We start from the raw sequence: 27,149 nt of genomic DNA, 5'->3' as shown, positions 1-27,149 counted from the left end.
TTCTAATCAATTATACAACTGTCCTAATCGATTGGATACATAAAAAAGTTTTTCCAATCGATTGACACATCTTTCCAATCGATTAAATGGTTAAAAATTGTTTGGATATCTTTTTAATAACTTGATTTTGGCTTGGAAAATAATTTCCAAGGTAGAAAAATATTTAGAAGTGTGTGTGTGTGTGTGTGTGTGTGTGTGTGTGTGTGTGATTTGCTGTAGTACTCTTAAACTACTTCTTTTCTTTTACAATACTCGGTTCACTCTGACAGGCCGACAAACATGACATGACGAGCTTTCCCACCTTTCTCCAAACAACTTCAATAACTTTGCTAGATAGTTTCTGTTTGTACAAGCACTTTGATCTTGAGTCCTTTTTTTTTATGATTCATAAGATACTTTCTTTGGTTATACTATCATCATTAAGGTTGAAAGCTATTTTCATGCATTGTCGTCATCAAAACTTCATATGTATATCCGCATCACTTGCAAGCACATAAATCCTAATAAACAAGCTTTAAGAGCTTGGAACAAGAGCATATATGGTTTCTTAAAAGAGGCAGGTTTCAATAAATGTGTATCCGAACATGGTGTGTATGTGAAGAGAGATGCAAATGAAGGGGAGATAATTCTTTGTCTCTACATGGATGATTTTTTGATTATGGGTAGTAACAAAGGCTGCATTTATGAGTTCAAGGTTGAGCTTATGAAGAAATTTGAGATGAACGACCTTGGTCTCATGAAATACTTCCAAGAAGGGACTGCTCATGCACCAAAGAAGGTATGCTCTTGAAATTTTAAAGAAATTTGAAATGGAACATTGTAACATTGCCATTACTCCTGCTGAACCAAGGCTGCAGATGTTAAAGAATGAGCACGGCGAGGATGTTAATCCAACTCAAGATCGGAGACTGATTGGATCTTTATGATACTTGTGTAATATGAGATCGAATTTGGCATTTGGTGTCGAAATTGTGAGTAGATTCATGGAGAGACCAAAAGTGTGTCACTTGGCACCAGTTAAGAGGATCCTATGATATGTAAAGGGTTTTATTGGTTGCATAATTTTGTTTCCCGCAAAAGACAAGGGCAGAAAGTGTAATTTACTCGAATATACCAATTTTAAATGGTTAAGAGATAAAAATGATAGAAAATACACAGTTGGATACATCTTTATGTTCGGAGAAACACCAATCTCATGGTGTTAGAAGAAGGAACCGATTCTGGCGCTCTTTTCTTGTGAGGCTGATTATACTGCAGCTTTATTGTGTGTGTGCCAAGTCGTATGGTTGATGAATCTATTGAAGTAGCTGTGCAGTGATGAGGGTGAGGATATAACATTCATGGTTGACAATATTTCCACTATAAATCTTGCTAAGAATTCCATTACACATGGGACAAGCAAGCATATTGAGATGAGATTTCAATACTTGAGAGAGCTTGTTAGTGAAGGAAGATTGATGTTATGATATTGTAGAAGTGAAGACCAAATGATTAATTTTCTAATCAAAGGAGTGGCGATTGAAGTATTCAAGAGATTGAAGAAGCATATGGGCATGGAAGACTTGGTGCACATGAGATAAGGTAGTGTGTTGAGTGAAAAGTGTAATTCACATGCTTGTAACTGGTTACTTCGAGGTTGTAATCGCTTACATCCCCTTAAGAAAAGAAACAAAATATTGTTGTAACCGCTTACACTTTGTCAGTAACCGATTACACCAGAAACATAATGGTTTGGTAATTATTTACACTCTATCTGTAACCGTTACAACTGTAAGTTTTTTTCTTTATATTTTTAGTTTGTTTCCTCTCTCTCTCTCCATATATATATATATATATATATATATATATATATATATATATATATATATATATATATATATATATATATATATATATATATATATATATATATATATATATATATATATATATATATATATATATATATATATATATATATATATATATATATATATATATATATATATATATATATATATATATATATATATATACCTCTTGGGTATCTCAACACCCTCAATAGTTACTCTCTCTTATTCTATCCCTCTCTCTATATCCACGTTAAAAATCATCATTCTTGTGGTTCCCTTGTTCCAACACAATTGTCAAAGTACAAACTGGGATCTGTTTGAGCTTTGATTACTTCATATATAGCCTTAGGAATTGACCATTCAGAAGTTCTAGGATTTAGACAAAGAGTAGAGTGAAAGAGATTATGAATTTAATTGATAACAAAATATAAAATTAAATAATAAAATATAAATTTGAATAATTTGTATTTTTAAATTTTTTTTTAAATTATTTACACGTTAATGTCTATTTACACATGCATGAGTTTTTCCGCAAATACTCTAAAGGATCTGACCACCCCTATCAGCATAAGGGTATCACGCGTCTGTATTTTTTGTATTTTTTTTAATAAGTACATACATCTTAAATTGTGAAATAAGGAAAACAAAAATGGAAGTGACAAAAAAAAATCCTAAAAATTGTGAAATAAGGAAAACAAAAAATTGAGCTTTAAACTAAAAGAACTAAAAAGTTATAACTATAAAAATAAGGAGAATCAAAAATGCATTTAAATATAATCATTATTTAAAAAAATGTTTGTTCCACAACTAGTATAATATGGAATCAATAAAACCTCTTAAATGCCTCTATTTAAATGGAGACTTTTGCATAGGATGCTTTCAACAAAATATTCTTAATATTAAGGACCAACATTGTAAAATAAAAAAATGAAAGAAATGAAATTACAAATTAATCGTAATAGAGAGAATAAAATTATATTTTAATATTTAATTTATAATAACTCAAGACTTATCTTTCTGTTAATATCTTTCTATCGAATCCCTTTTTAAAACTTTGAGGTTGGCGATATTCAAAAGATTTATTGAGATAAGGTGTATTTAGAGCGAGATAAAGGAGGAATAGGGATTCATCGAGTGAGAGTAAAATATTTTTTTATAAAAAAAATGGTGTTGGAGGTTTAGAGCAAATCATCGTGGTTTTTAGGTTAAAATGTTATCCAATAAATATGAGTTGAATCGTGGTTTACTAAAGTTGAGGGGAGAGAGATGTTAAGGCGCAAGTGAAAGTAAGTGGGATCAAGATTGAGTGACTTTACCTCTCGGTGACTTTCATCCCATCTCACTATAAATCAATCATGCTCTCTCAATAAATAATTTATTTTATTTTTTCATTCATCTACTAAAAATATTAAAATCACAAAGTCACAAGAATAATAAATTCACCAAATTCCCTCTCAAGTATATATGAGGGTCAAAGTTGAAGAAGTGATAGGTTCAATAGTAACAATTTGAGAGAAATTGATAATAATTGAACACATCATTTTAGTGTGATTTTTAATTGGATGAGAGTACTTTGTGTGAGATGTTTAGTAAGTTATTCGGATCAATGACTTATTAAAAAGGATTTAGTTGTGGATATGACAAATTTGAGGTGAGGAGTTGGTGAAAATGGGGGAGGCGGAGAAGAAGATTACTTGCTTAGAAAGGTTAAAGTGAGTTATTTTAAAATAATACTATATTAAATAATACTAATATAATTTATGAAGAGTTCTGATCGAGTCTAACTCTCATATATAAAACTGAATAAAGATTACCTCAACTTTTAAATACATATTTAAGTCATATATTAGTTAATATAAATTGTTTAATGTAAGTATCTTGATATATATTTTTACATTATAACGTGAATGAAAAGTTATAGTAAAAATTTGATCGTAACAAAAAAATAAATTCAAACAAAATAGAAGGAATATGAAAAATATTCAAACAAAATAGTACTATCTCCGTTTTTTATTATATGTCATTTTAGAAAAATATTTTGTATCACAATATAAGTCGCTTTATAATACCGATGAATCATTACTATTATACCCTTAAATATTTATTATTCTGTCTTTTTTCAATTATGTCAATTTGTCTTTTCAATATCATTAATGAAGGATAATTTTGTAAAATCCTTTCTAATTTATCTTTTTTATACCATAATTATTTCATTTCTTAATACGTGTTAAAAATAAAAAACCATTTATAATAAAAAATGGAAAGAGTATATTAATGTTGTATATTAATTACTATTTCAAAGAAGTGTTTGTTCATTAAATCATTGACAAATGACAACTAGTATAACATGTAATTAGTAGCACCTCTTAAAATGTCTCTATTTACATAGGGTTTTTTTTTCATAAAGTACTTTCAACAAAAAAAAAACTTAAAAATGTTAAGGGACAGAAGAGAGAGAAATAAAATTGTACTTAAACATTTAATTTATAATAGCTTGGAGGTTAGTAACCACTAATATTATAGTTGGCAGCTTAGGACATCACTATCTGCTGTTACTTTATTGTCACAACTAATTTATAACATTCCTGTTCAACCTCCTTTCTGTTTTATGCACCATTTCTTAACATCACTATTCAACAACTATGACCTTTCTAGCAAAACGAATAGTACATTTTTGGTCATACGATAGTTTGTTACAATTCCAACTAATTAGCTAACTAATTAGCTAACTACCTTATATTTATTTGGTGATAATCTAACTAACTAGCTAACTACCTTTAGTTTTGGTTAGGTTCGGTTGAGTTTGTTGCACCTGTTTTTACATCTAACTTCAATCAAATACTCAAATCCATAGGCTTGTACCAGAGTATTAAAGAGCTTATTTCCCAATATAGAAATACATTTTGGGTTCATCTAAATTTATTGAAAAACATACACGGATTAATTAAAGTGTTTGGTTGGGTTTTATAAGAAACAAATAAAAATATGAGAATATAAAAGAATAATAAAAACAATTGTTACCGTAAAATTCATAAATTTAGAGTTTTTTTATTTAGTTTTATAAAATAGTTTTTAAATTTTTAAATTTTAAAAATAATAAAATTTGTTTGATTATCTAATTTTATAAAATTATTCACTATTTATAAGTTTTGAAAGCTACAAAATTAAAATATATTTTAAATGTTTTGGTTTTTTATTTTTGAAAATTGAGAAAATGAAAAAATTATATATTTTTTATTAATTAGATTTTTTTAAAAATAATTTAGTGGTTGGAATTTCACCTTTTAAAGGTGGATAGTGGAATGCTTTAGGGTTCGAATCTGATGATGTGATTATTAGTCCAATGATGTCAATCAAGAAAGTTACCATAAGAAAAATCCCATCACCCCTAGCATAATGAGAAGCATAACAAGAAGATCCAGAGGTTTATCATCCTAAAATCAACCAATCAGAAGGATCCCCATATCAAGAACAAAAGTCTAACCACTTGCAAATGTTTGAGGAGTACATAATAGGCCTGACGAGTTAGGCAAATGAAATCTCCAGGCCTTTTGTGAGGATCAAGCAAAGCATATGCAAATCCAGAACTTGTGGGAGCATTTTCCCACTTGTACATCTATGGAGACCTACTTCAATGAGAAAGATCAAGCCCTGTAGAATAGGGTAGCTGAAATGAGGACTATGTGGGCTAGACAAAATCAACAATTTCAAGATGATGTTCAGGATCTCAATAACTATTTCAACTCTGACAACGTGTGACTTAGAAGTTTTCAATTTTAGTTTTTATTTGCATTTTCCCTTTTGTACTATGACCCAAAAAAGAGTACTAGCTAGATCTTTAGAAGCTCTTCCTCTTGTACTTTTCTTTGCTTGAAATTAATGAAATTGTTTGTTGCTGTTTTTATTCTAGTTTTTAATTTGCTACCTTACCAGTGGCATCATGAAAAAGAAAAGAAAAAGTCGCCAAAAAAAGAAAGAATGAAAGAGATCATCAATGAACTTCCCTTGCAGATTGAAGATTGACAAAGAAAACGGAAACCGACTACCTGTACTATATCTCCAGATACCCCAGCTTGAAAGGTTTTAGCAAAATATTTTCCATTATTTACTTTTGCTTCTTATGAGAGTATCCATGCACTGGTCATTTTTCTGGAATTTGCACTTTTTTATTTTATTTTGAGTCTATTGGTCTGATAAATACACACCGAGGCAATTGTTTGTGAAAATTCTTAGCCTTTTAAGCCACCCTATTTCAATATGATAATGTTCGTTGTTTAACCACTTTGACCCTTAGCCTTTATTTTGGTGACATAGTCATATTATATAAACATTGACTTGTAAGATAAATTCTTACCACCCTCTTCAGAGTTAGGTAGAAATATTTGTCTTACTTGTCTAATGCAAAAGAAAAAGTTTGTAGTTGCTCTTGGAAGTTAGCAACGAATAATTTTGGGGTTGAGGTACTAGAGAAATTGGTCAAAAATAAATGTCACATTTCTCTGATCAACACTTCAGTTCTCTGCTTTGATCTAATCGACTCGGAAAAGTTAAAGTAGCTTCTTCAAAAACATTTATGAAAAATAGGACCAATAATATGCAAATTCTCTAGTACCAAGTGAATTATAAAAGAATGATATGGAAGGAATTCAATAACATAAAGAAAACTAGGTACCTAAGTCCAAGGTTTAAGCCCACTATTCTAAATTATCATACCTTAACATAAGCCACATTAGGGCTTGTAAAAGACCATACCCTAACATAAGCCACATTAGGACTTGTAAAAGACCTTAAAAGTATGTGCTTAAATATGACTTTGATTGATACGATTAGAAAATTTTCAAATTTATTGTTAAATGAATTTGTGTGTTGATTGAGTGATTACCCTGTCAAAATTGAGTGAGTAAGTGTGAGATAAGAAACATGTTAAGTACTTGTATGTTGGAAGAACTTTTCCGAGTCGATTAGATCAAAGCAGAGAACTGAAGTGTTGATCAGAGAAATGTGACATTTATTGATAAGGGTAAGCATTTTAATTCTAATGAAATGTTCAGTATGCGGACAAGTTACTTAAGGACAAACAACAATTCAAGTTTAGGGTTGTAATGACAGTCGTCATCGTGTGAGTTTTATGAGGAAATTCAGATAATTCAGAAGAATAATGACCAAAAGCCATGTAAAAGTGTGAAGAATTGAGCAAAAATCCAATGAAAGAAAGAAACAGAGACTTAGTTAAATTTTAGAGACTTCCATCGAGCCCTCAAGCAAGATTTATGATCAAGTCTCTCGAGTTGGATATCTATCGCGCCTCTCAGGCGTGATTCTTGAGTCTAGTCTCGCCCGAGGAGACATTAAGTCCCTCAGGCGAGAGTTTAGTTAGCCTGGAGAACCTAAGTCTCTCAGGAAGAATTGTATAAAGCCCAACTGATAAAAATATAAGTCCCTCCGACGAGGCATTTTGACCTACTCAGACGAGACTTCCAATGAGCCCTCAAGCAAGACTTATGATTAAGTCTTTCAAGCTGGATATCTGTCGCTCCTCTCAAGTGTGATTCTTGAGTTTGGTACTGCCCAAGGAGACACTAAGTCCCTCAGGCGATGAGTCAAATAACTTATTTGTATTGCCTTATAGGGCAGAAAGGATCCTCGTCATGAAGTTCAACATATAAAGTATTGCCAGAAAGGGAGAAAATGATCTTCGTCTTGAAGGGAAACATATAAAGTATTGCCTCAATGGGCGGCCAAGATATTTGTCCTGAAGTCCTGCATATAAAATATTATCTCAAGGTCGGAAATGGTCTTCGTCTTGAAGTCCAACATATAAATTATTTCCTCAAGGGCCGCAATGATCTTCATCAAGAAGACCAACATAAGAAATGTTGCCTCGAGGGGCGGAAAGGATCTTCACCATCAAGACCATAATGTAAAACAGTTAAGAGAAAACCTCCATGTGGGAAATACATCGCTTCAAGAATTATTCATATGTACATATACATGATGTTTATTAGAGAACTACAAAAATTTAATTTTAATAGTATCTAAGATGGAAAGCATTCCTGGTTCTAGGTAACAATGACCCTTCTAGATCTTGTAACTTGTATGCTCTGCGAGAAAGTTTCTGAAATATGCGGTACGATCCCTACTAATTAGGATGTAGTTTTCCCTGTTGCACGGGTAGAACCACTTCTTTCAAGACCCGGTCTTCTTCTTCCATTTATGTCCGTTTAACTCTGAATTTATATCTTCTGGAAGCCCTGTGTTTGGCAGCAAACACTCAAACATGGGTGGCCTCCCTTAACTCATTGACAAGGTCTTCTTCACACTTTACTCCTATCCCATTTTCCTCTTTATTAAACTAGGATCGTCACCATGAGGGTGTGTCGATATCCATAGGTAGCATGACGCATGCACCATAGACCATGGAGAGCGGGGTTTCTTTGGTGGTGGAATACAGAGTGGTGTGGTATGCCCATAATATCTCCGGGAGTAGTTCTGTCCATAAGCCATTGGCATCATCAAGCTTCTTCTTGAGTCCCTTCAGAACTACTTTGTTGGATAACTCGGCTTGACAGTTGGCTTGAGGGTGTACAATGGACACAAATTTTGTTTGTACTCCCAAGTCTTTACAGAAGTCGATGACCACGGTATTGGCGAACTGGGTCCCATTGTCAAAGATAATAACTCAAGGAAGTTTGTATCTACACATAATCTTTTGCCTATAGAAATGACGCACTCTCTCCACCGAGATTTTGGCGATGACCTATTCTTCTATCCATTTAATAAAGTAATCGACCCATACTATCAGGGATTTTAGTTGGCCAATCGCCAAAGGGAACATGCCTAGAATATCCACTCCCCATTGATATAAAGGCCAGAGTAAAGTCATCTACTCGAGAAGTTCTTCTGGGGCATGGTGAAGGTTAGCATGTCTATGACATTGATTGCACCTCTTAAAAAAGGCGATGTTATCTTTCATTAGGGTAGGCCAATAATACCTCACCCTTAACACTTTGCGTGCAAGGGCTTTTTCGCCAATGTGGCTGTTGTAGTCACCCTTGTGTACATCCACAAGTACTAGGGAGGTTTCATGCTCACCCTAACATTGTATCATGGGGGAAGCCCTCCCCATTTTGTATAGTTTCCTAGAGATAAAGGTGTACATGGTAGTATGTTTTCAAATCCTTCTTGCTTCTCCCTTGTCTAGTGGAAGTTCGCTCGACTTTAGATAATGCAGTATGGGCAACACCATCTATATTTTGGGATAACTTCTAGAGCGTACACCTTAACTACCTCAATTCTTGGGGAGGTGAGGTTCTATTGGATAACTGTTACGTTGAACCCCACCGTTTTTGATGTGGCTAGCTTAGACAAAAGGCATGCTTTAAAGTTTTATTTTCGGGGGACATACTCTATTTCAAAGGAGGATAAATGAGAGGATAAATTTCGTAATTTTTGAGAATATCTTATCAACTAAGACTCTTTGGATTGGTACTGATCAAAGACTTGTTTGGAGACCAACTCAGAGTCACTTATGGCGTTCAATCTGGACGCTCTTATCTCTAAGGAGAGGATCATTTTGGCGATGATAGCCTTGTACTCTACTTGGTTATTGCTTGCAATTAACTCAAGCTTTAGGGATTTCTCCATGAGTATGTAGCCAAGTCCTTCTAGGAATATCCCGACAACACTATGTTTTATATTATAGGCATTGTATAGGGGTGTCCCTTCCTCTACAAACGAGCTGAATTCTACCATAAAATCTACTAGAGCTTAAGACTTGATGCTCCCTCTAGGGACATATTGGATGTCATATTTTGAGAGTTCCACTGCCTAGGATACCATCCTCCACACTAAATCGGACTTCTTCAAGGCTTACTGAACATGATAGTTGGTTTTTACCAGGATCTTGTGACTTTGGAAGTTTGGTTTCAATTTCCTCATGGAAACGACAAGGGCTAGTCCCAATTTCTCAATCTTCTGATACCATGATTCGACACCTTTGAACACCTTGCTTATGAAATACACATGTTTCTTCCTCTTGTCTATTTCCTGGAAAAGGACTGAACTCATCTTCTGATCTATAATTGAAAGGTAGAGGAATAATGGCGACCTCTCCCTTGGTCGAGTCAAGATAGTGGGAGATATGAGGAAGTTCTTGATCTTGGTGAAATCCTTCTTGCAATCAGGGGTTTATTCAAACCTCTTATTCTTCTTAAAGGTGGATAAGAATATGAAGTCTTTGTCGCCTACACATGAAAGGAAGCTAGATAGGGCGACAAGGTGACATGTGAGTTGTTGTATTTCCTTTACGTTAGTAGGACTCCTCATTATGATAAATGCTCGGAACTTATCAGGGTTAGCTTCAATGCCTCTCTTTGTCCACATGAAGCCTAGAAGTTTCACCACATGGACCTAGAAAGATCACTTGGCGGGGTTTAGGCACATATCATGCTTCCTGACTAATTGTAGGACATCTTCCAAATCCTTAACATTACTACGCCCTCTGTGAGGATAAGTTACGTACCTTTTGCAAATATCTTATCAGCTTAGGCTTCTTAGCTTGGTACTGCCTAGAGATCTAGTTGGTAACCATCTATGACTCACTTTTGGCCTTTAATCTGAAGGCTCTCATCTCTAAGACAAGGATCATTCTGACGATGAGAGCCTCTTACTCTGCTTGTTTGTTGCTAGCGGTGAACTTAAACTTTAGGGCTGGCTCGACGAGTATGTTGACAGGTCCTTCTAGGATTATCCCGACACCACTCTCTTTAATATTGGAGGATCCATCTACAAATAGCACCCACTCTAAAGGTGTCCCCTCCTCTACGGGAGATTTAAATTCTACCATAAAATATGCCAGAGATGATGACTTTATGCTCCCCTGTAGACATATTGGATGTCGTATTTCGACAGTTCCACCGCCTAGGATACCATCATTCCTGTTAAATTAGTCTTCTTCAAGACTTGTCGAATAGGATAATTGGTTTTTACCAAGATCTTGTGACCCATAAAGTATGGTCTCAATTTCCTCATCGCAACGACAACAACTGGTGCCAGTTTTTCAATCTTCTGATAGTGTGCTTTGGTTCCTCTGAACACCTTTCTTACGAAATACACATCTTTCTATGTCTTGTCTATTTCTTTAATAAGGACTGATCTTATTTCCTGATATATGACCGAAAGGTAGAGGAGTAATGGCGACCCCTCCCTCGGGCGAGTCAGAACAACATGTGATGTGAATAAGTTCTTGATCATGGTGAAAGCCTCCTCGCACTCGGGGGTCCACTAAAACCTCTCCTTCTTCTTTGAAACGGATAAGAAGAAAATGAAATTATTTCATGTGCAGGAAAGGAAACGAGATAGGGCGGCGAGGCGACATATTGTACTTCCTTTATGTTAGTGGGGGTCATCATTGTGATGTCTGATTGGCACTCATTTAGGTTAGCTTCAACGCCTCTCTGTGTCAGCATGGAGCCTAGAAATTTTCCCGCTTGGACCTCGAAAGAACACTTGGAGCGGCTTAGACACATATCATAATTCCTAACTGACTGTAGGAAATATTCCATATCCTTAACATGATCGCGCCCTTCAATAGTCTTAACTAATATGTCATCAACGTGGACCTCTAGGTTTTGCACTATCTGGTGGGAAAAGACAACATCCATGAGGCATTGGTAGGTAGCTATTCATACGTGTTTTTAAGTCTTTGAGAGTCTTTGAGATTAACTTGAAAAATCTCGGGATCAGTTTTGTGTGAAAATTATTACTGTGACGTATGAATGTTTGGTTGCAGACAGTTCGTGAAAACACTTTAAAGACGATAAAGTTTAAATTAAAGTAAAAGTAACTTGAAACAAACAACATTAAATGAAATGCAGTAAATGACACGAAAGATAAATAAAATGGTGTTTCAATTACGGAAACATAAAAGTATAAAAGAAAAAAGGGACGCAGTCTTACATAATTTCTCACAAAGTGTTTCGATCTTTGGCTTGGGTACTTTAGCTGTATAGATAATTTTATGTGAAAACTTATGAACCTTTTGCTACAACAGATGAGTCTCTTATAAATATTAACTAGGAATAACTGTCTTCGACAATTTGATCTCTTCAGGTACTAACACGTCATCTGAGTGCATGTAACTCCTAACTCCATGTCTTGCCACGTTGTTAAGGCTTTGAAACCGCTAAAGTTATCATCCCGTGTTGTCTAACTGTTTAGAGGTTAGCAAATGGTTACTCATCGAAGACAGTTACTGAGTGCATAAATTCCTCATCATCTTTGGTTTCCTTAATCTTATAAGTATCCAAAGTCTGTCAGAGAGTTGTCTCTCGATATAGTATCGAATAACCTCTTAGGTATACTCTTGGGACTCTTTCAACTCATTTCTCAAGATATCTCATAAAGGTTTCCCAAACTAACATTTCAAGATGCCGGTCGAGACCATTTGGTCAACATGCCATCATTGTCAACCAATTCTTATCACTTGTTACACTTAGTATTTCACCAAATGCAGTTTTGACTTGATTTTCCTCTTGAACACAGATGCCCCCCCCCCCCCCAAAAAAGGTCACTTTTGATCGTGATCGAATGGAAGAAAGGTGGCGTTTTTGAACTTTTCAACACATTTCACCTTGTACACGTCTCATCAATGAAATGTCAGTAATTAATTATTAATATAGCCATCATGACCAATTTACACAAAAATGTCACGTCACAGACGTGCATGCAAATCTATGATGATTATCTCCTATTTCCTAGGAGCTTTAAATGAAATGTAATCACTAAAAATTGCTCCAAATTCCATTTCATCTTTCGACTTGGCCTTTATGGCGCCTATAATAAGGTAGATGGCATTAATCACCTTGGCGTCCGCTCCCTTTCCATATGTAATTTCTAAGGTTATGTGGCCCATTATTTGTACTTATTCGCCTGAAAATCCCGTGAAAGAGCTATTGAATACTTTTATGTCATTTGGGTTGAGTTGTAGTTTCTAGAAAGCGTTCCAAAACAGGACGTCATTAGAGCTACCAATGTCTATTAGAAACACACATGATGTCCTGGTTTCCCTGTTGCACTATGATGACCAAAGGATCATCATCTTGAGGGTTAAGGTCGAGGACGTCCTCCTCAGAGAAGGTAATGTTAACCCATGTTTTCCCTTGAGAGCTTATAGGGAAGCCATGGGATATAACATTTACTGCAAACAACCACCTTGCATATTTTCTCCGGGAAGATCTAGAGTTACCTCCATCGGCAAAACCTCCGATGATGGTATTTGTGTTATAGGTTATGATTTTGTCGGCCATCTTCGTAGGGAAGATGAATGCAGTTAGAGTAAGAGTGCGACCCCGGTTAGTTTTACTAGAGCCTTACAGTGGGCGCCACTATACTGGTCAAAAAGTACAAGTGTGTGTGTTTCTCCTGCAAGGGCGGGGAGACTAAGAGGCCTTAATAGGTTTATAACAATTGTAGGTGGTTAGGGATTGCCCAAGACTGTGAGAAGCCATGTATGATGATGTTTTACGGTGGTTTTAGTAGTCCTACTCATATGAGGTGAAATACTTTGTAGATTGATGGTGTGCTTAGGTATACACTTCTGAGGGGGTGATAGGTGTGAGTTAAGCGTTATGACTTTAGGGGATGTAATGATCTGTATGGCTTAGAATCTGTATGGTTTAAGATTTGTCCTTTTTCTCCTACGTAGGAGATGTATTTATAGAGGCCTTTAGGGCTTAGGATTCTCTTGGAAGGGTCACCTCCCACTCAATCAATGGTGGATCGTGAAATCCCTATTTCGCTGGAAGTTATGGGTCAGTTATTGACCCTGACTTCTCTATGCCCCAAAAACGTCTTATCTCACATTTCCCACTACTAGACAATAGGAAAGTATTAGGGCGAAGCGATACCTCCCATCAAGCAACATTCTTATGTCGCCTCTTATGGGACGGTCTAATGGCATCGTCCTAGGAGAGACCCTTTACAATTAAGACAGTACACACTCCAACGTTCAAGTCATTAAGAGAATGAGGAGTAAAGTGAGTTATGGATTACAGAAAGCGCCTCAAGTCCCACGTGGGATGTGTTATATATGAATGACAATTATAGATACTTCCTGCCATTTTGACGCAGAATGCGGAAGGCTGTCTGATGACATCTAACAGTAGGCAACAACCCATGGTGTCGATCTAGTGTTGAGTTCTAGAATAAAATTACATTGTACCTTCGATTCTTTTGTGAAGTGACTTGGACCGATGATTAAACCTCCTCCTTTTAGGCCAATGACCAACCTCGGACAAAAATATTTAATAAATCTAATATTCAGTTTTTTTGAAATAATTATGTAATAAAAAACTATTTTGAATTAGTTCATTATTTTAAAACATACCAAACCCTAAACCGACTTTTAAACCTTTGAAAACCCTAAGTTAACTATGTTTTTAATAAAATTAGTGATAACATTACAGTTTTCAGTAATTTTTTTTAATATTATAGTTTTTTATTGTCATAAAAATAAAAAATACAACTACTATACTTTTTATACGACAGTTCTATATTTCATTCTTTTCTTTTTTTTAATGCAGTTTTTTTAAATGCTACATATTTTGAGTTTACAGTTATCCGTTATCACGAAAAAAGCTTCCATCAACTAACCTATTTAATTCCCATTTAAAAAAAGAAAAAGAAACGATAAATACGGTTATTTCTTACTGAATAATAAATCTAGTTAGTTATTTAAAATTAAAAAAGTCCTTAAAAATAGCATAAATACCATCTACATGTCTAACCGCAATAACAACTTACAGTTACAAAACCCCTTTCTTTCCTCCTTCCATTCTAACCATATTTCACCACACTTAAGTAACCGACGTCCGTTACAACTTCTTCTTCATTTTGCATTCTATTCAGTTAGTTAGGCCTCCCTGACCCCACCAAAATAATTTATTTTTATTTTTTCAAAATTCAAAATTATATTCATATCCATCTAGATAAATGATTACTCCATCCTAACTGCCACCTATAAACTTCAAATCAGATTATTAAATTAATAATTAATTAAAAGTTAAAAAAAAATCTAATTGGTCAAAAAAAATTCCATAAAAAACGTTATTTTGAATCAGTTAGATAAAGGTGCGTGGAAGTTATAACTTCCACCATTACTAATCACCCACTTCTTCCTAATCCAATTTTTATAACCTAATATCTAATTATTTAATTAATTAATTATTAATATCTATATAAAAACCCACCCATAAACTTCCACCTACCTAAGTCCAAACGAAAAAATACCCAACTTCTATCGTTTAAAAATAGAAAAATAAAAACTAATAACTCAAGATTCAAGATTCAGAAACCAGAAAGTGAAGAAAACACGTTGGAAATCCAACTCTTCAAGTAGTTACATACACACACAAAAACAGTTTTAACTTTTAAGGTTCATTCCAAATTTCCAATTCACATCTTTCAATTACAGTTTTTCTGTTTTCTTTTTCACTTTTTTATCATAAAAACAGACTCATAATTTCATGATTTCATAATTTCACATTGCAACTTTCTCTTTGGCATTTTCACAAACAGGCTGAAGACGAAATTGATTTCAACGATGATTAGCTCGAATTCGAACGGCGATGATGAGAACGGCGATAAAGTGAGAGGTTCATGGAGTCCGCAAGAAGATGATACATTGAGGAGATTGGTGAAAGAATACGGTCCACGAAACTGGTCTGTGATAAGCAACGGAATCCCCGGTCGTTCTGGAAAATCTTGCCGTCTGCGGTGGTGTAATCAGCTGAGTCCCGACGTTCAACACCGTGCTTTCACTCCTGAGGAAGATAACATCATAATCCAAGCCCACGCGGTTCACGGCAATAAATGGGCGACGATATCTCGTCTTCTCCCTGGTCGAACCGACAACGCGATAAAAAACCACTGGAACTCCACCCTCCGCCGTCGTCTCACGGAGGCGCCGCTGACTCCTTCCCCCGTGAGTATCGGGAAGCGTCCTCCAAAAGCGTATGACGGTTATAACGATTTGTTAGATCTCCGTTATCCTTACAAACGGCCTTGTCTCGAGAATAACGGTTCACGTGACGGTGAAGAAACGGTTACGGAAGAAGAAGACGCGGGGAATGATGTTGCCGTTATGACGCCGTTAAGTTTGTTTCCACCTGGTGAGAAATTGTTGAGAGAAGAAAAAGAGAAAAAAGAAGAGATCAAGTTGTTGGGTAATGATAGTTTGAGGTCGGTTATTCAGCGCATGATAGCAGAGGAAGTTAGGAATTATATTGATAACATGTGCCATGATGGGTTTCTACAAGCTCCTGATTCAACACATCGAAAGTGAAAAAATTACTGATAATTTTTCTTTTATTTGTTCTGTCATGACAATTTCTGATTTTATATATTTTTGTAGTTCCTTTTGATAATTAAATTTTTTTTATGATCTCTTAGTTAATAGTAATTGTTTTCTGTAGTCACCTTCGATTTACACGTTTTCTTCCTTTATTTAGGTTTACGTTTTTTTTTCATATCTATTCTGTGTATGTTTGGAGTAACCAATTATACGATGCTCCATAGATTAAAATTTTCTCTTCAATTAAAACGGTTGTGTTTATAATATTATTAAATACATATTATATTTATTGAATTGCAAAGTTGGATTTTCGTTGAAAATCTAAGTTTGAAACAGATATTTAAAAAATTTCTACGATATCTAGACGGCTTGTATTGCAAGTTTCTAGTTAGTTATACTTTGTATATTAGCATTGTAATCATTCAAAAGGTTCTGTGTAGATATTAGATAAGGTGGGGGTTTAGAGACAATATTTCAACCACCAGTTAGCTGGTAATCGGTGGGATTTTATTAGTTCTAAGTTCACAACACCAGTTATACCAACCTGTTTGAAGATGGATTCTTTCGAGACTCAGTAAAACTATAATTTGTATCAACAATTTCAAAGGGAGATTGAAACCAGCTTACAATTGATTATGGTTTTTAAAACTCATTGTACTTAAATATAAGATTTGTACAATCTAATCATGATTTTTCATTAAAATTTATTATTAAATTGATTTTTATAAAAGTTTATTTAAATATAAATTACTTTATTTTTAAATTCACTTTTAATCCGAAACAATTTTATAAAATCAACTCAATTATGATCTTTTTTTTTTTAGACCTTGGCAATGGAAAAGGAGTTTACAACTTGTATTAACAGTTTTAATAGGAGATCGAACTCGATTCTGTGTATGCTTTTTTTAGTACTTAGAGATGATTTTGGATATGTAGAATTGATTTTGATGTGTTTCGTTGTTCTTGAATACAATTGATTCAACTTTTTAGAATTTATTCTACTCGAAGATAAGATTTGTATCTTTTAAGTCAATGGCAAAAAATTTAGGTTGAATAATAAAGTTAAGGATTTTATCCCTTCAAATTAGCTTGATTTTGTTAAACATAATTTTTGATATAATATTATGGAAAATTTTGATCTATGAAGTTGACTCTACTTGGTGGAGAAAAAGTTTCTTGTTGTAAATTATATTGGTTTCGTGGCGATCTAGGAAACTAAAGTTAGTGTTATTTCAATCTCTGTGATTCATTTTCTCCGAGATAATCCGTTTTGTAAATGGAATCTTCTTCCGGCTACGGGTAAAAATGGGGTCTCTTATCCATATGGTGTATTTCTTTAAGGGAGTCTTTGTTCTCCTTTGTTGGTTCTAGTTCAATCATAATGTGCCTCCATTGAAGGGTCCGCAACTCTATATGCAATGTGGTCAATGTTTATTCCAAGTATAATTTGGTGAACGAAAGAATCATGTGGAATGATTTGGTCAGACACGTGAGGCTTCTTGGAGCTGATGTCTGGTGTGTTATGTGGGATATTAATTCAGTTTGTTCAGTGAGTGAGAGAGTGGGTGTGCAAGGGGCTACATATTAGGAGGGCGGGATAAATGTGTTACTTTCAAGATATCAATTATTATAGTAGTCTTATCTCAAGACTGACATCTGTCAACTTGAGTGTAATATCAAACCTACTACAGCAAGTCACCTGGTTACTAATATAAGTAACACAGGTGCAACTTATTGTAACTAACTTTCCAGAATTATAAAAATCAGTTTAACAGAAAATGAAAACCTTAACTAACTATTCTCTCAAATCTAACATGGTATCAGATTGTTCGATTACGATAAAGGAAGGGACCATGAGTGAACCACCACCACTGGTGCATTCATTGTTGTCTTCCGCTCGAATCTTCATTACAATTGTACCGTCGTTCTCGAATTCCATGGAGGATTCAACTCGTCTTCAATTTTTGCTTAAGATAGTGCAAAAACTAGATGAGAAAAATGTCCATCTATGGCACCAACAGACCGAACCTTACATCAATGCTCAAAACCTCACTGAATTTATGATTTATACTCGAATTCTGCCTCAATTTGTGACTGATAAAGATCGCACCTCAGGTACTCTTAACCCTTAGTATTCTCGTTGGCTTCAGAAAGATCATATGTTTCTTTCCTGGCTTCAATCAACACTTTCTAATGAAACCCTCTCACGTCTTCTTGGTTGTACTCATGCGCATCAACTATGGGATCGCTTGTTCTTCTATTTTCAGAAGCAAACCCGTGCTAGAGCTTGGCAAATTTCTATTGAACTGTGTGCCCTAACATTGGATAATTCCACAATTCAGGAATATCTACTCAAAGTTCGTACCATTGTGGAAGCACTATATTCCATTGGAGATCCAATTTCTTCATCACACCATATAAATGTAATTCTGGAAGGTTTGCCTTAAGAATTTTCTCATGTTGTGTTAGTTATTGAGAGAAAGTTTGGCCTCATGGACTTCGATGATGTTGAAATCCTTCTTTTTCCTCATAAACTTCATATTATAATGTTCAAGAAACAACGTATCTCGGATCTTGTCTCACTCAACCTCAGTCATGTTTCTCCTAGTTCTAATGACACTAATAATGTGAACTCTACCAATCCTAATTCCTCTCCACCTCAAGCTTCTTCTTAAAATCCTGACTATGAATTTTAGTATTTTCGTGGTGGTAGAGGCACATGTGGTGGTCGTCTTGGTAGAGGCAGAGGTGGAAAGTTCTTTAATTATAGTGTTCAATGTCAAGTGTGTTCCAAGGTTAGTCCCACAACTATCAACTGTTGGAATATATTTACTCACCACTATCAACCTATATCCCAGTTTAGCAATACTTATAATTCTCACTTCCGGTATGCCTCTCTCATTAGTTATGGAGCTATCTCACCAAATGTGTGGATGAGACCACCTACTCTTTCAAGACAGTATACCTTCATTACCTTCTCCTAGTTCTTTTATGGAAAATACTATGATGTTCTCTCCTAAAAATACTTCTTGGTATCCGGACTCAGGTGCATCTTTTCATGTCACTAATGATCCCAAGAATTTGCAGCAGTTGACTCCTTTTAAAGGTCATGATTAGATCTTCATTGGGAATGACCAAGGTTTGCATAACCATCCACTTAATCTATTACATTTCCTTCACCTATTCAACCTCACACACCTCTCACTCTTAAACACATTTTACTTATTCCTTCAATAACCAAAACTTACTTAGTGTTATTCAATTTTGTCGTGACAATGATGTCTATTTTCTATTTTATTATGACAAATGTCTTGTCAAATCTCAAGCCTCTAATGACGTCTTTCTTGAAGGTTATCTGGGAAATGATGACCTCTATGAATTTCCCTCAATCAATTTGTCCAGCAGTGTTACCAAGGCTCCTCTAGTTTCCACTTGTCAACCTAAGTCTTTTCCTAACATTAATACTACTTGTATGAATTCTAGTACTTCAAATATGTGGAACTTAAGGTTAGGTCACCCTAACCTCTATGCTCTAAAACTTGTTTTACAACGATGTATTATTTAATTTACTAAGAAATATTTCTCTTTCTTTTGTACTACTTGTTGTATGGGAAAGTCTCATAAACTTCACACACTTGCTTCCCACATCACCTATTCCAAACCTTTGGAATTTATTTTTAGCGATTTGCGGGGACCCTCCCCCAATGTATCCACTCTATGATTCAAATATCATACGTCCTTTGTGGATTCTCACTCTAAATTCACATCAATTTACTCACTCAAAAATAAATCTCAGTCCATGTTCACATTCAAATAGTTCAAGACCATGGTTGAACTACAACATGGTCTCCTGATTAAGGCTTTTCAATCTAATTGGGGAGGTGAGCTTAGACTATTTAACAAGTAACTTTCTGACCTAGGCATCATACTTAGAGTTATATTCCCTCACACTCGTCATCAAAATGGTGCCATTAAGAGGAAACATAGGCATTATGCCTTTTCTTTTGTTGTCTATCTCATTAATAGGCTTCCCTCAGCTTCTCTAAATTTACAAGTTCCTTACACAATGATTTTCAAGCTCAAACCTGGTTATGCTTTTCTAAAGGTGTTTGGTTGTGCTTTTTTTTCCTTTGCTTAGGCCTTATAACACTCATAAGTTGGATTTTAGATCCCAAGAATGTATTTTTCTTGGCTATTCCACGTCTCATAAAGGGTATATGTGTCTCTCCCCTAGTGGTAGGATGTACATATCCAAAGATGTCTTGTTTAATGAACTGAGGTTTCCATACCCTGATCTATTTTCCAAACCCGTCCTATTATCATGTTCTTCATCCTTACATGTTTCTCTATCTTCTTTTCATATCACATTGTGCGTCCCTACTTCTCTTGACATGCTTGGTCCATCACTTGACTCTCCCTCTCCTATGACATCTCCATATACATCAGTTGAAGCTCCCAATCCTGAGTCACCTTAGTCTTTCTCTGATTTTCTTACCATTGTATTTGATCTTTCCTCTTCTCATAGTCCAACAAAGTGTAGTGAATATAGTACTTCTGTTCACTCAAACTCTACCTCAGAGTCTCTTATTGATCAGTCTCCTACCTTAATGTCATCTTCTAAGCCAGGTTCTAGTAATTTATCTATGTCTCCTAGTCTTGTTTACATTCCTTCTAAGTCTATTCATGTCCTAGTCATGTCAGTTAACCATCATTACATGCAAACTAGAGCTAAAACTGGCTTATCTCAACCAAGGTCATAACCTAGACTACTCCTTGCCAATATTGAGTCAAAGAATGTCAAGCATGCTCTTGCTGACTTGTAGCAGAAAATTGTTATGCAGGTTGAGAATGATTCCCTTATACACAATAATACATGGTCCCTTGTGTCATACCCTAAATTTTAACCCTAGGATCCCACATATCATTTGCATTCTTGCATACAAACAGAGTCACATCTTTGTCATCTCCCTCTTATCCTTGGGTTTGCCTTTTGCAGGGATCATCAAGCACCTCTTTGTTGGTGTTTTACCTTTGTCTTTATCTGTTCAAATCTTATCTAGCCACTAATCAAAATAGCAAAAATACGTCTTGTTTTCTTTAAGTTTATTGTGCAAGGTAGGGCTTCTCATCAAGAGCATCAAGCATGGTTCCCCAGCTAGAGTTTTTGTTGATTCCTCAAGTCAAAGTATGGCCAACCACTGATTCTCAAGGGACTTATTTCTTAAAACACAATCTCTAAGGTTCTCAAGCATCTTCAATCTCATTTTGATCAAGAGTACCTCAAAGTTTTATTGCTTACTTCTCAAGAAAAGTCAAAGGTTCATGTGTTTATTTTCATGTCTTCTTCAACAACTTACTTCAAACTTTGAGAAATTAAATCAAAATAAATTCAAGGTCACTTTATTTTTAGTTCATATGATCACACATGTAACTTGAAATGCAAGAAAATTCCAAGTACACAAGTTTATTCCAAGAGGTTTGACCAAAAAAGTCAATGTTCAAAGGATCACAACTCCTTCAATCCTCAACATTTCTGAATGCTTCTTTTTTAATATAACTCTTCTTAATATCTTCTACAACTTCTCCTTACAAGACAAGAGCCAATTATGCTTGGAGGATCATCAAAAGTTTGAAGACATTATAGGTCATTTGTGGACTTAATGAAATTTGACATATTTTCAAGTGATTTTTTCTCAATTTTCAAGGATTACAACTTCTAAAATTTTCAACATTTGAGGCTAATCCTTTTTGAAAAATATCATTTGTGATGCCCTCTACAAGTTTTCTTCAAGGATCAAAGTCAAATTATGCTTGGAAGACCATGGAATTCTTTGAGACATTACAGGTCATTTTCAGACATTTGAGACTTAGAATTTTCTAAGTTACATTACCAGATTTTTGTGCCAACTTTAACATGCCATAACTTTGTGCTCAAGCATATAAATGCAACTTTTCTTGGCACATCGTGATCTTTTATATGATGCCAACAAATTGCAAGAAGAATGGGATCAAAAAGCCTCATGAGCAAGATGCCCCATTGAGTTGAACAAAGTGACTTGGAACTGAAGAAATCACCATGATCCGAATTGTGAACTTCACGAATCCTCAATTACAAGCCAAATTACCACGCGTTTTAGACCTAAACATGTTTGATAAAGTCTCCAGAAGTTGAATGACTCATAAAATCCATGATTTGGTTGAGTTTTGATGGTTTTGCAAGTCACACTTTTCACACATCATGAGCAATTCGTTTTGCACGAATTGGGCATCATTTCACATGTATTTGGATCCTAACACATTCCCTATAAATAGAGCAATGTATTGCATTCATTTACAAGATTTGGAGAGGCAAAAAAACTCTGTTTCAGTCTGAAATTTTTCCAGAAAATTGAGCTATCGTATTTTGATTTCCAGCTTGTTTCAATCCAATTTCTGGATTCCATTAGCACCTTCGGTCTTCTCTGAAGCTTTTGCAACAGTTCTCAAGCTCTAAGACCTCCTAAAGTGCCTTGTCCAAATAAAGCTACATCAACTTCTGATCATCATTTGGACAAGGTAGTTCTGAGCATCATTTGGACTCAAACAAGTTATCGCAATGTTGTCTTTCACTCCCTGATGCTTTCCCCTAACTTATCTGGTCTTGATTGATCGTGTTCATCATTTAATTTTATTTTTTGTGGCTTGCTTACTTATGAAAATTCTCTGAAATTCCCTATGCTCAGTTTAGATAAATGAATTTTGAGCATGAGGTTGAATTTGTGATGAGGAGGCGATCACATTGGTGGTAGTCTCATGTTCTCAATTTAACAAATGATGAAGCTCCGATGAGGGGTCACCAAAGAAGATGACTGGAATTGTTCAGGTCATCTGAGTTGGTCATCCACGTTGGCCATTTGAAATGTTCTGATTGGTCCATTTTGAATGTGATCATGTGGTTTATTATGGCTATTTTCCATTGTGTGCCCTAACCTGATTATTGTTGGATCTGCCACATCAATTAATGAGGCCAGGTCCAACGCCCCTTGTTTTTAATATGTTATTTATTTTTCTTTTCTATTTTAAATTGCATTTTCTTTTAAAATTCATAGAAAAATTATCTTTTATCCAAAAAAATCCCAAAATAATTTCTAAAATTCCCTTTTTTCTTCATCTGATTCTTATTTTTCCATTATTTATTTTCTTCATTTTCTGTTTTTCTTGAATTTCCTTTTTTTTCCTTTGTTTTAATTGGTTTAAAAATACTTGTATGCATTTAAAAGTTCTAAAAAATTTATTTTATGTTTGTTATTTTATTTCCAACCTTCCATAATTTTCTTGGCCATTTATTTGGTGTTTTGAAGGGACTTGTGAATTTTCTCTTTTATTTCCCTTTTAAAATTCCTTTTAAAAATATTTTTGATGTATTTTATTTTATCTTTTTGCATTGTATGCTTGTTTGACCTTTGTGGACTTCTGTTGACCTTAGATCTTGGTTATTTTGATCATATGTCTCATCAAACTCAATGGATCTTGGGTGTTGATAGGGTGAAAACCCTAGTCCACCAAGATGGATGATTGATTTTGATGATGACTTGATCAATCCTTTGATCCAATTTGGTTTTGTTTCCTCTGTCTTCTTCTTCTTCTTCTTCTTCTTCTTCTCTTCTTCTTCTCTTTCTCTTTTTTTCTTTTGATCAATTGGATGATTTATATCCATCTTGTTCATGATGTGTGGATTAGTACTTTCATCATTTCAAATCTATCTCCTAATTGATAATAAATCATTTAAGGTACTTTGGATTTATGCATAAGTTTGTCCTAAAGTATCATGAAGTATTGATTGATGTAATGGACCACTCTCTTAGCCTTTGTATTTGATCAATCATCTTTTCTTTTTTTGTGTGGCATAGCTTTAGGAGAATGATTTACATATCATTTCTCTAGCATGTATTAACAAAAATATTATTATTGATCGGCCTCAGATAGTTGTGACTTCTACATAAGTCCAATTACGATTGCTTAACATAATGCTAAATTTGTTCCGAAAGTAAGTCATTTTCATAAGTGAGATTGTAAGTATCCTACTCCTCATGGTATTGTGTGAAAAATATTTTTTTTTCACCTATGAGAGCTAGTGGCAGACTTGTTGATTTTATCCAAGTTGGAGCCCTTCTCGTGGTGATGTAGAGGTCCATATTTTCATACTTGTGGGTGAATAGTTGAGTGTTCTCCCAAAAATGACCAATTGTCTTTCCATTTTTTGATTACTAACACAATCTACTAACATGTTATTGTATTAACTTTATGCTTTTATTTCTTGCTATTTACTTTATGCTTTTATTTTAGCATCTCATCTCATATTATTTGTGCTTATGTTATTTGCACTTTGTCCACCTGGACCTTTGTTTATGTTTATGTTTTTTTTCCTTTGTCTATTTGGACTTTTTTTCTTTTAAGCCATTAATAAAGGAAGAAAACCCTAAAAAAATTGGTTCTCTTGATTCATGGACTTAAGGTTACTATCATTGACATTGTTGTGGAGTTATGGACTTAGAACTAGGATATTGGCCCTTGCTTTGGGAGTTTGTGATTTGAGACTTTGGGATTCATATGGTACCTTTGACTTTGGACTTATTTTGAAGACTTGGCTTGATTACTTTGGTTTCATCTGATACATGGATTATTCTTTGCTTATTTGGCTTGCTTGAGGCTTAATCCAAAGAAGGGAATTCTTGCTTGACTTATGTCATAAATTTTTCTATCTCTTGGTTAGATCTTTTCATCTTATCTTTACCATGAACTACGAGGTTTTGATCTTGCATTTCACTTTGTTGGTACATAGGCATGAGACTGAAAAATTCTTGGCAAACACAAATTATAAAAAAACATTTTTCTTCTCATCTCCCCAATCTTTTGCAAACAACACCATTTTAAATCCCAAATGCACATATTTTCAAAGAGGTTCCAATAGAGTACTATAGATGTTTAGGGTGTTAATACATTCCATTTGCATAACCAATCCCCTGATCCTTATCTCTGTTTTTATTAGTTTTGTTTTAAAACTTCTTTGGATTTTGTTTGTTCTTTTTCCCTTTCCTTTGGAAATAATAAAAGTGTGGTGGCGAATCTTGCTTTGTGAGTTAAGTTAATCAATAGCTTAATCTCAAAATATTTATCACTACACCTTATTCCACTACCCCCTCAAAGACAAGCCATTGGATGTAAGTAGGTATTTAGATTCAAGGAGAACCCATATGGGACTGTCAAAAAATACAACGCTAGGCTTGTAGCTAAGGGATTCCATCAAAGGGATTGATCTGATTTCAATGAGACCTTTTCTCCAGTGGTTAAACCTATTACCATAAGGATAACTCTATCCATTCACATTACTTATAAGTTCTCTACTCAACAACTTAATTTCAACAATGCTTTCCTAAATGGATTTCTTGATGAAGAGGTCTACATGGTGTTGGTGTAAGCCCTAGAGGCCAATACTTTTGGTACTTGTATCGAATTATTTATTAATAATAAAAGGCTTTTTCTTTATTATGTTTGTTTAATAAAGTCCCTAGAATAGCTAGCCCGTTTAATGTATCAAGTATGACTTAATCATGAGATCACATTAAACATAAGGACATTATTCTTAAAGTATCCGTAGTCGAGCTTTATTGTAAAGTGGGATAACATTAAAGCATGAAGACTATTATGTTTATAGACTGATGATCACATCTCATGGATCATGGATAAGGAGTTATCAAGTCTTAAACATAGGTATGAATATTAAGAGTAATATTTATACTGGATTGACCCGCTATGAGAATACTATATAGAATGTTATGCAAAGTGTCATAAGTTATTCTCATGGTGATAATGGTGTATACCACCCTTCAACCTAAAACCACTATGGACCCTAGATGTAGAGTCGAGTGCCTTATTGCTGATCAAACGTTGTTCGTAATTGGATGACCATAAAGACAGTTGATGGGTACTCCACGAAGCATGCTAAGGGACATAAGTGACCTAGATGGAATTTGCCCATCCTGCATAACAGGATAAATGTCTATGGGCTCAATATTGAACTGGACAAGGATGACACGGTCTATGCCTTGTGTTCAATATAGACATAAGGGCAAAAGGGTAATTATGCACATTAGTATTATCACAGAAGGATTTGTCAGATCACATGACATTTTCGTGTCTTGGGTAGCAGTGATGTGTTGCTAGATACCGCTCACTGTTTATTATGTTAAATACGTGATTTAATATAATTGTCAATGCCGCGAAAACCTACAGGGTCACACACAAAGGACGGATTGATGAGAGATAGAGTAACTAAGGAACACCATAAGGTACGGTGCACTTAAGTGAATTGTAGAACATCGTAAGGTACGGTGTACTTAAGTAGAATACGAAATATGGTAAGGTACCACGCGCTTAAGTGAATTTGGCATATTATAAGATATGGGTCACATACACTTAAGTGGGCTTTTTAGCTTGAAGCCCACACAAGTGGTTCTATAAATAGAACCCTTGTGTAAAAGCATTTAGTAGTTGCAATTTCGTTTTCTCTCTCTCTCTCTCTCACTCAAAGCCTTCATTCGTAGCAGCTAGCACTGAGATTGAAGGAATCCGTTCGTGTGGATTGAGTAGAGGCGTTGTCATCATTCAACGTTCGTGATCGTTCCGTAGATCTGCATCAAAGGTTTCAATCGTCACAAGAGGTAACGATTTTATCACTGATCATGCCCATTCATAAGGATCACTAAAGGAGAAAAATTTAAATTCCGCTGTGTAGCGGTGTATTCGTCACTATATGATCTATTGATTAAATCATAAGCAAAGTATACAAAGAAATCGAGTCGCCACCGCATTTTTATTTATCCAAAGGACTGGCTAAAAAGCGAACAAAAGCCTAAGAAGTTTTACGCGTAGAAAACCAATGAAAAGATCAGAGATCGGGGTAAGGGGTAAATTACGCAATGGGAAGG

At 34.8% G+C, this 27,149-nt stretch overlaps 1 protein-coding gene across 1 annotated transcript; it reads left to right on the top strand.

Annotated features, from left to right (window-relative positions):
• The first annotated feature begins 15,083 nt into the window (after positions 1-15,083).
• On the top strand, positions 15,084-16,317 carry LOC127118135 (transcription factor MYB44). Its single transcript, XM_051048280.1, has 2 exons — positions 15,084-15,264; positions 15,408-16,317. The coding sequence occupies exon 2, from the start codon at positions 15,433-15,435 to the stop codon at positions 16,171-16,173; it is 741 nt and encodes a 246-aa protein (XP_050904237.1). The 5' UTR covers positions 15,084-15,264; positions 15,408-15,432; the 3' UTR covers positions 16,174-16,317.
• Positions 16,318-27,149: the final 10,832 nt, after the last annotated feature.

The sequence above is a fragment of the Lathyrus oleraceus genome, chromosome 2 (genome assembly GCF_024323335.1).
Source record: "Lathyrus oleraceus cultivar Zhongwan6 chromosome 2, CAAS_Psat_ZW6_1.0, whole genome shotgun sequence".
NCBI lineage: Eukaryota > Viridiplantae > Streptophyta > Magnoliopsida > Fabales > Fabaceae > Lathyrus > Lathyrus oleraceus.
This window is presented reverse-complemented; position numbering and strand designations above follow the sequence as displayed.

Bases quoted from the DNA above. Each gene is read 5' to 3' on its own strand.
- LOC127118135 (XM_051048280.1), top strand. From the start codon at position 15,433: ATGATTAGCTCGAATTCGAACGGCGATGATGAGAACGGCGATAAAGTG.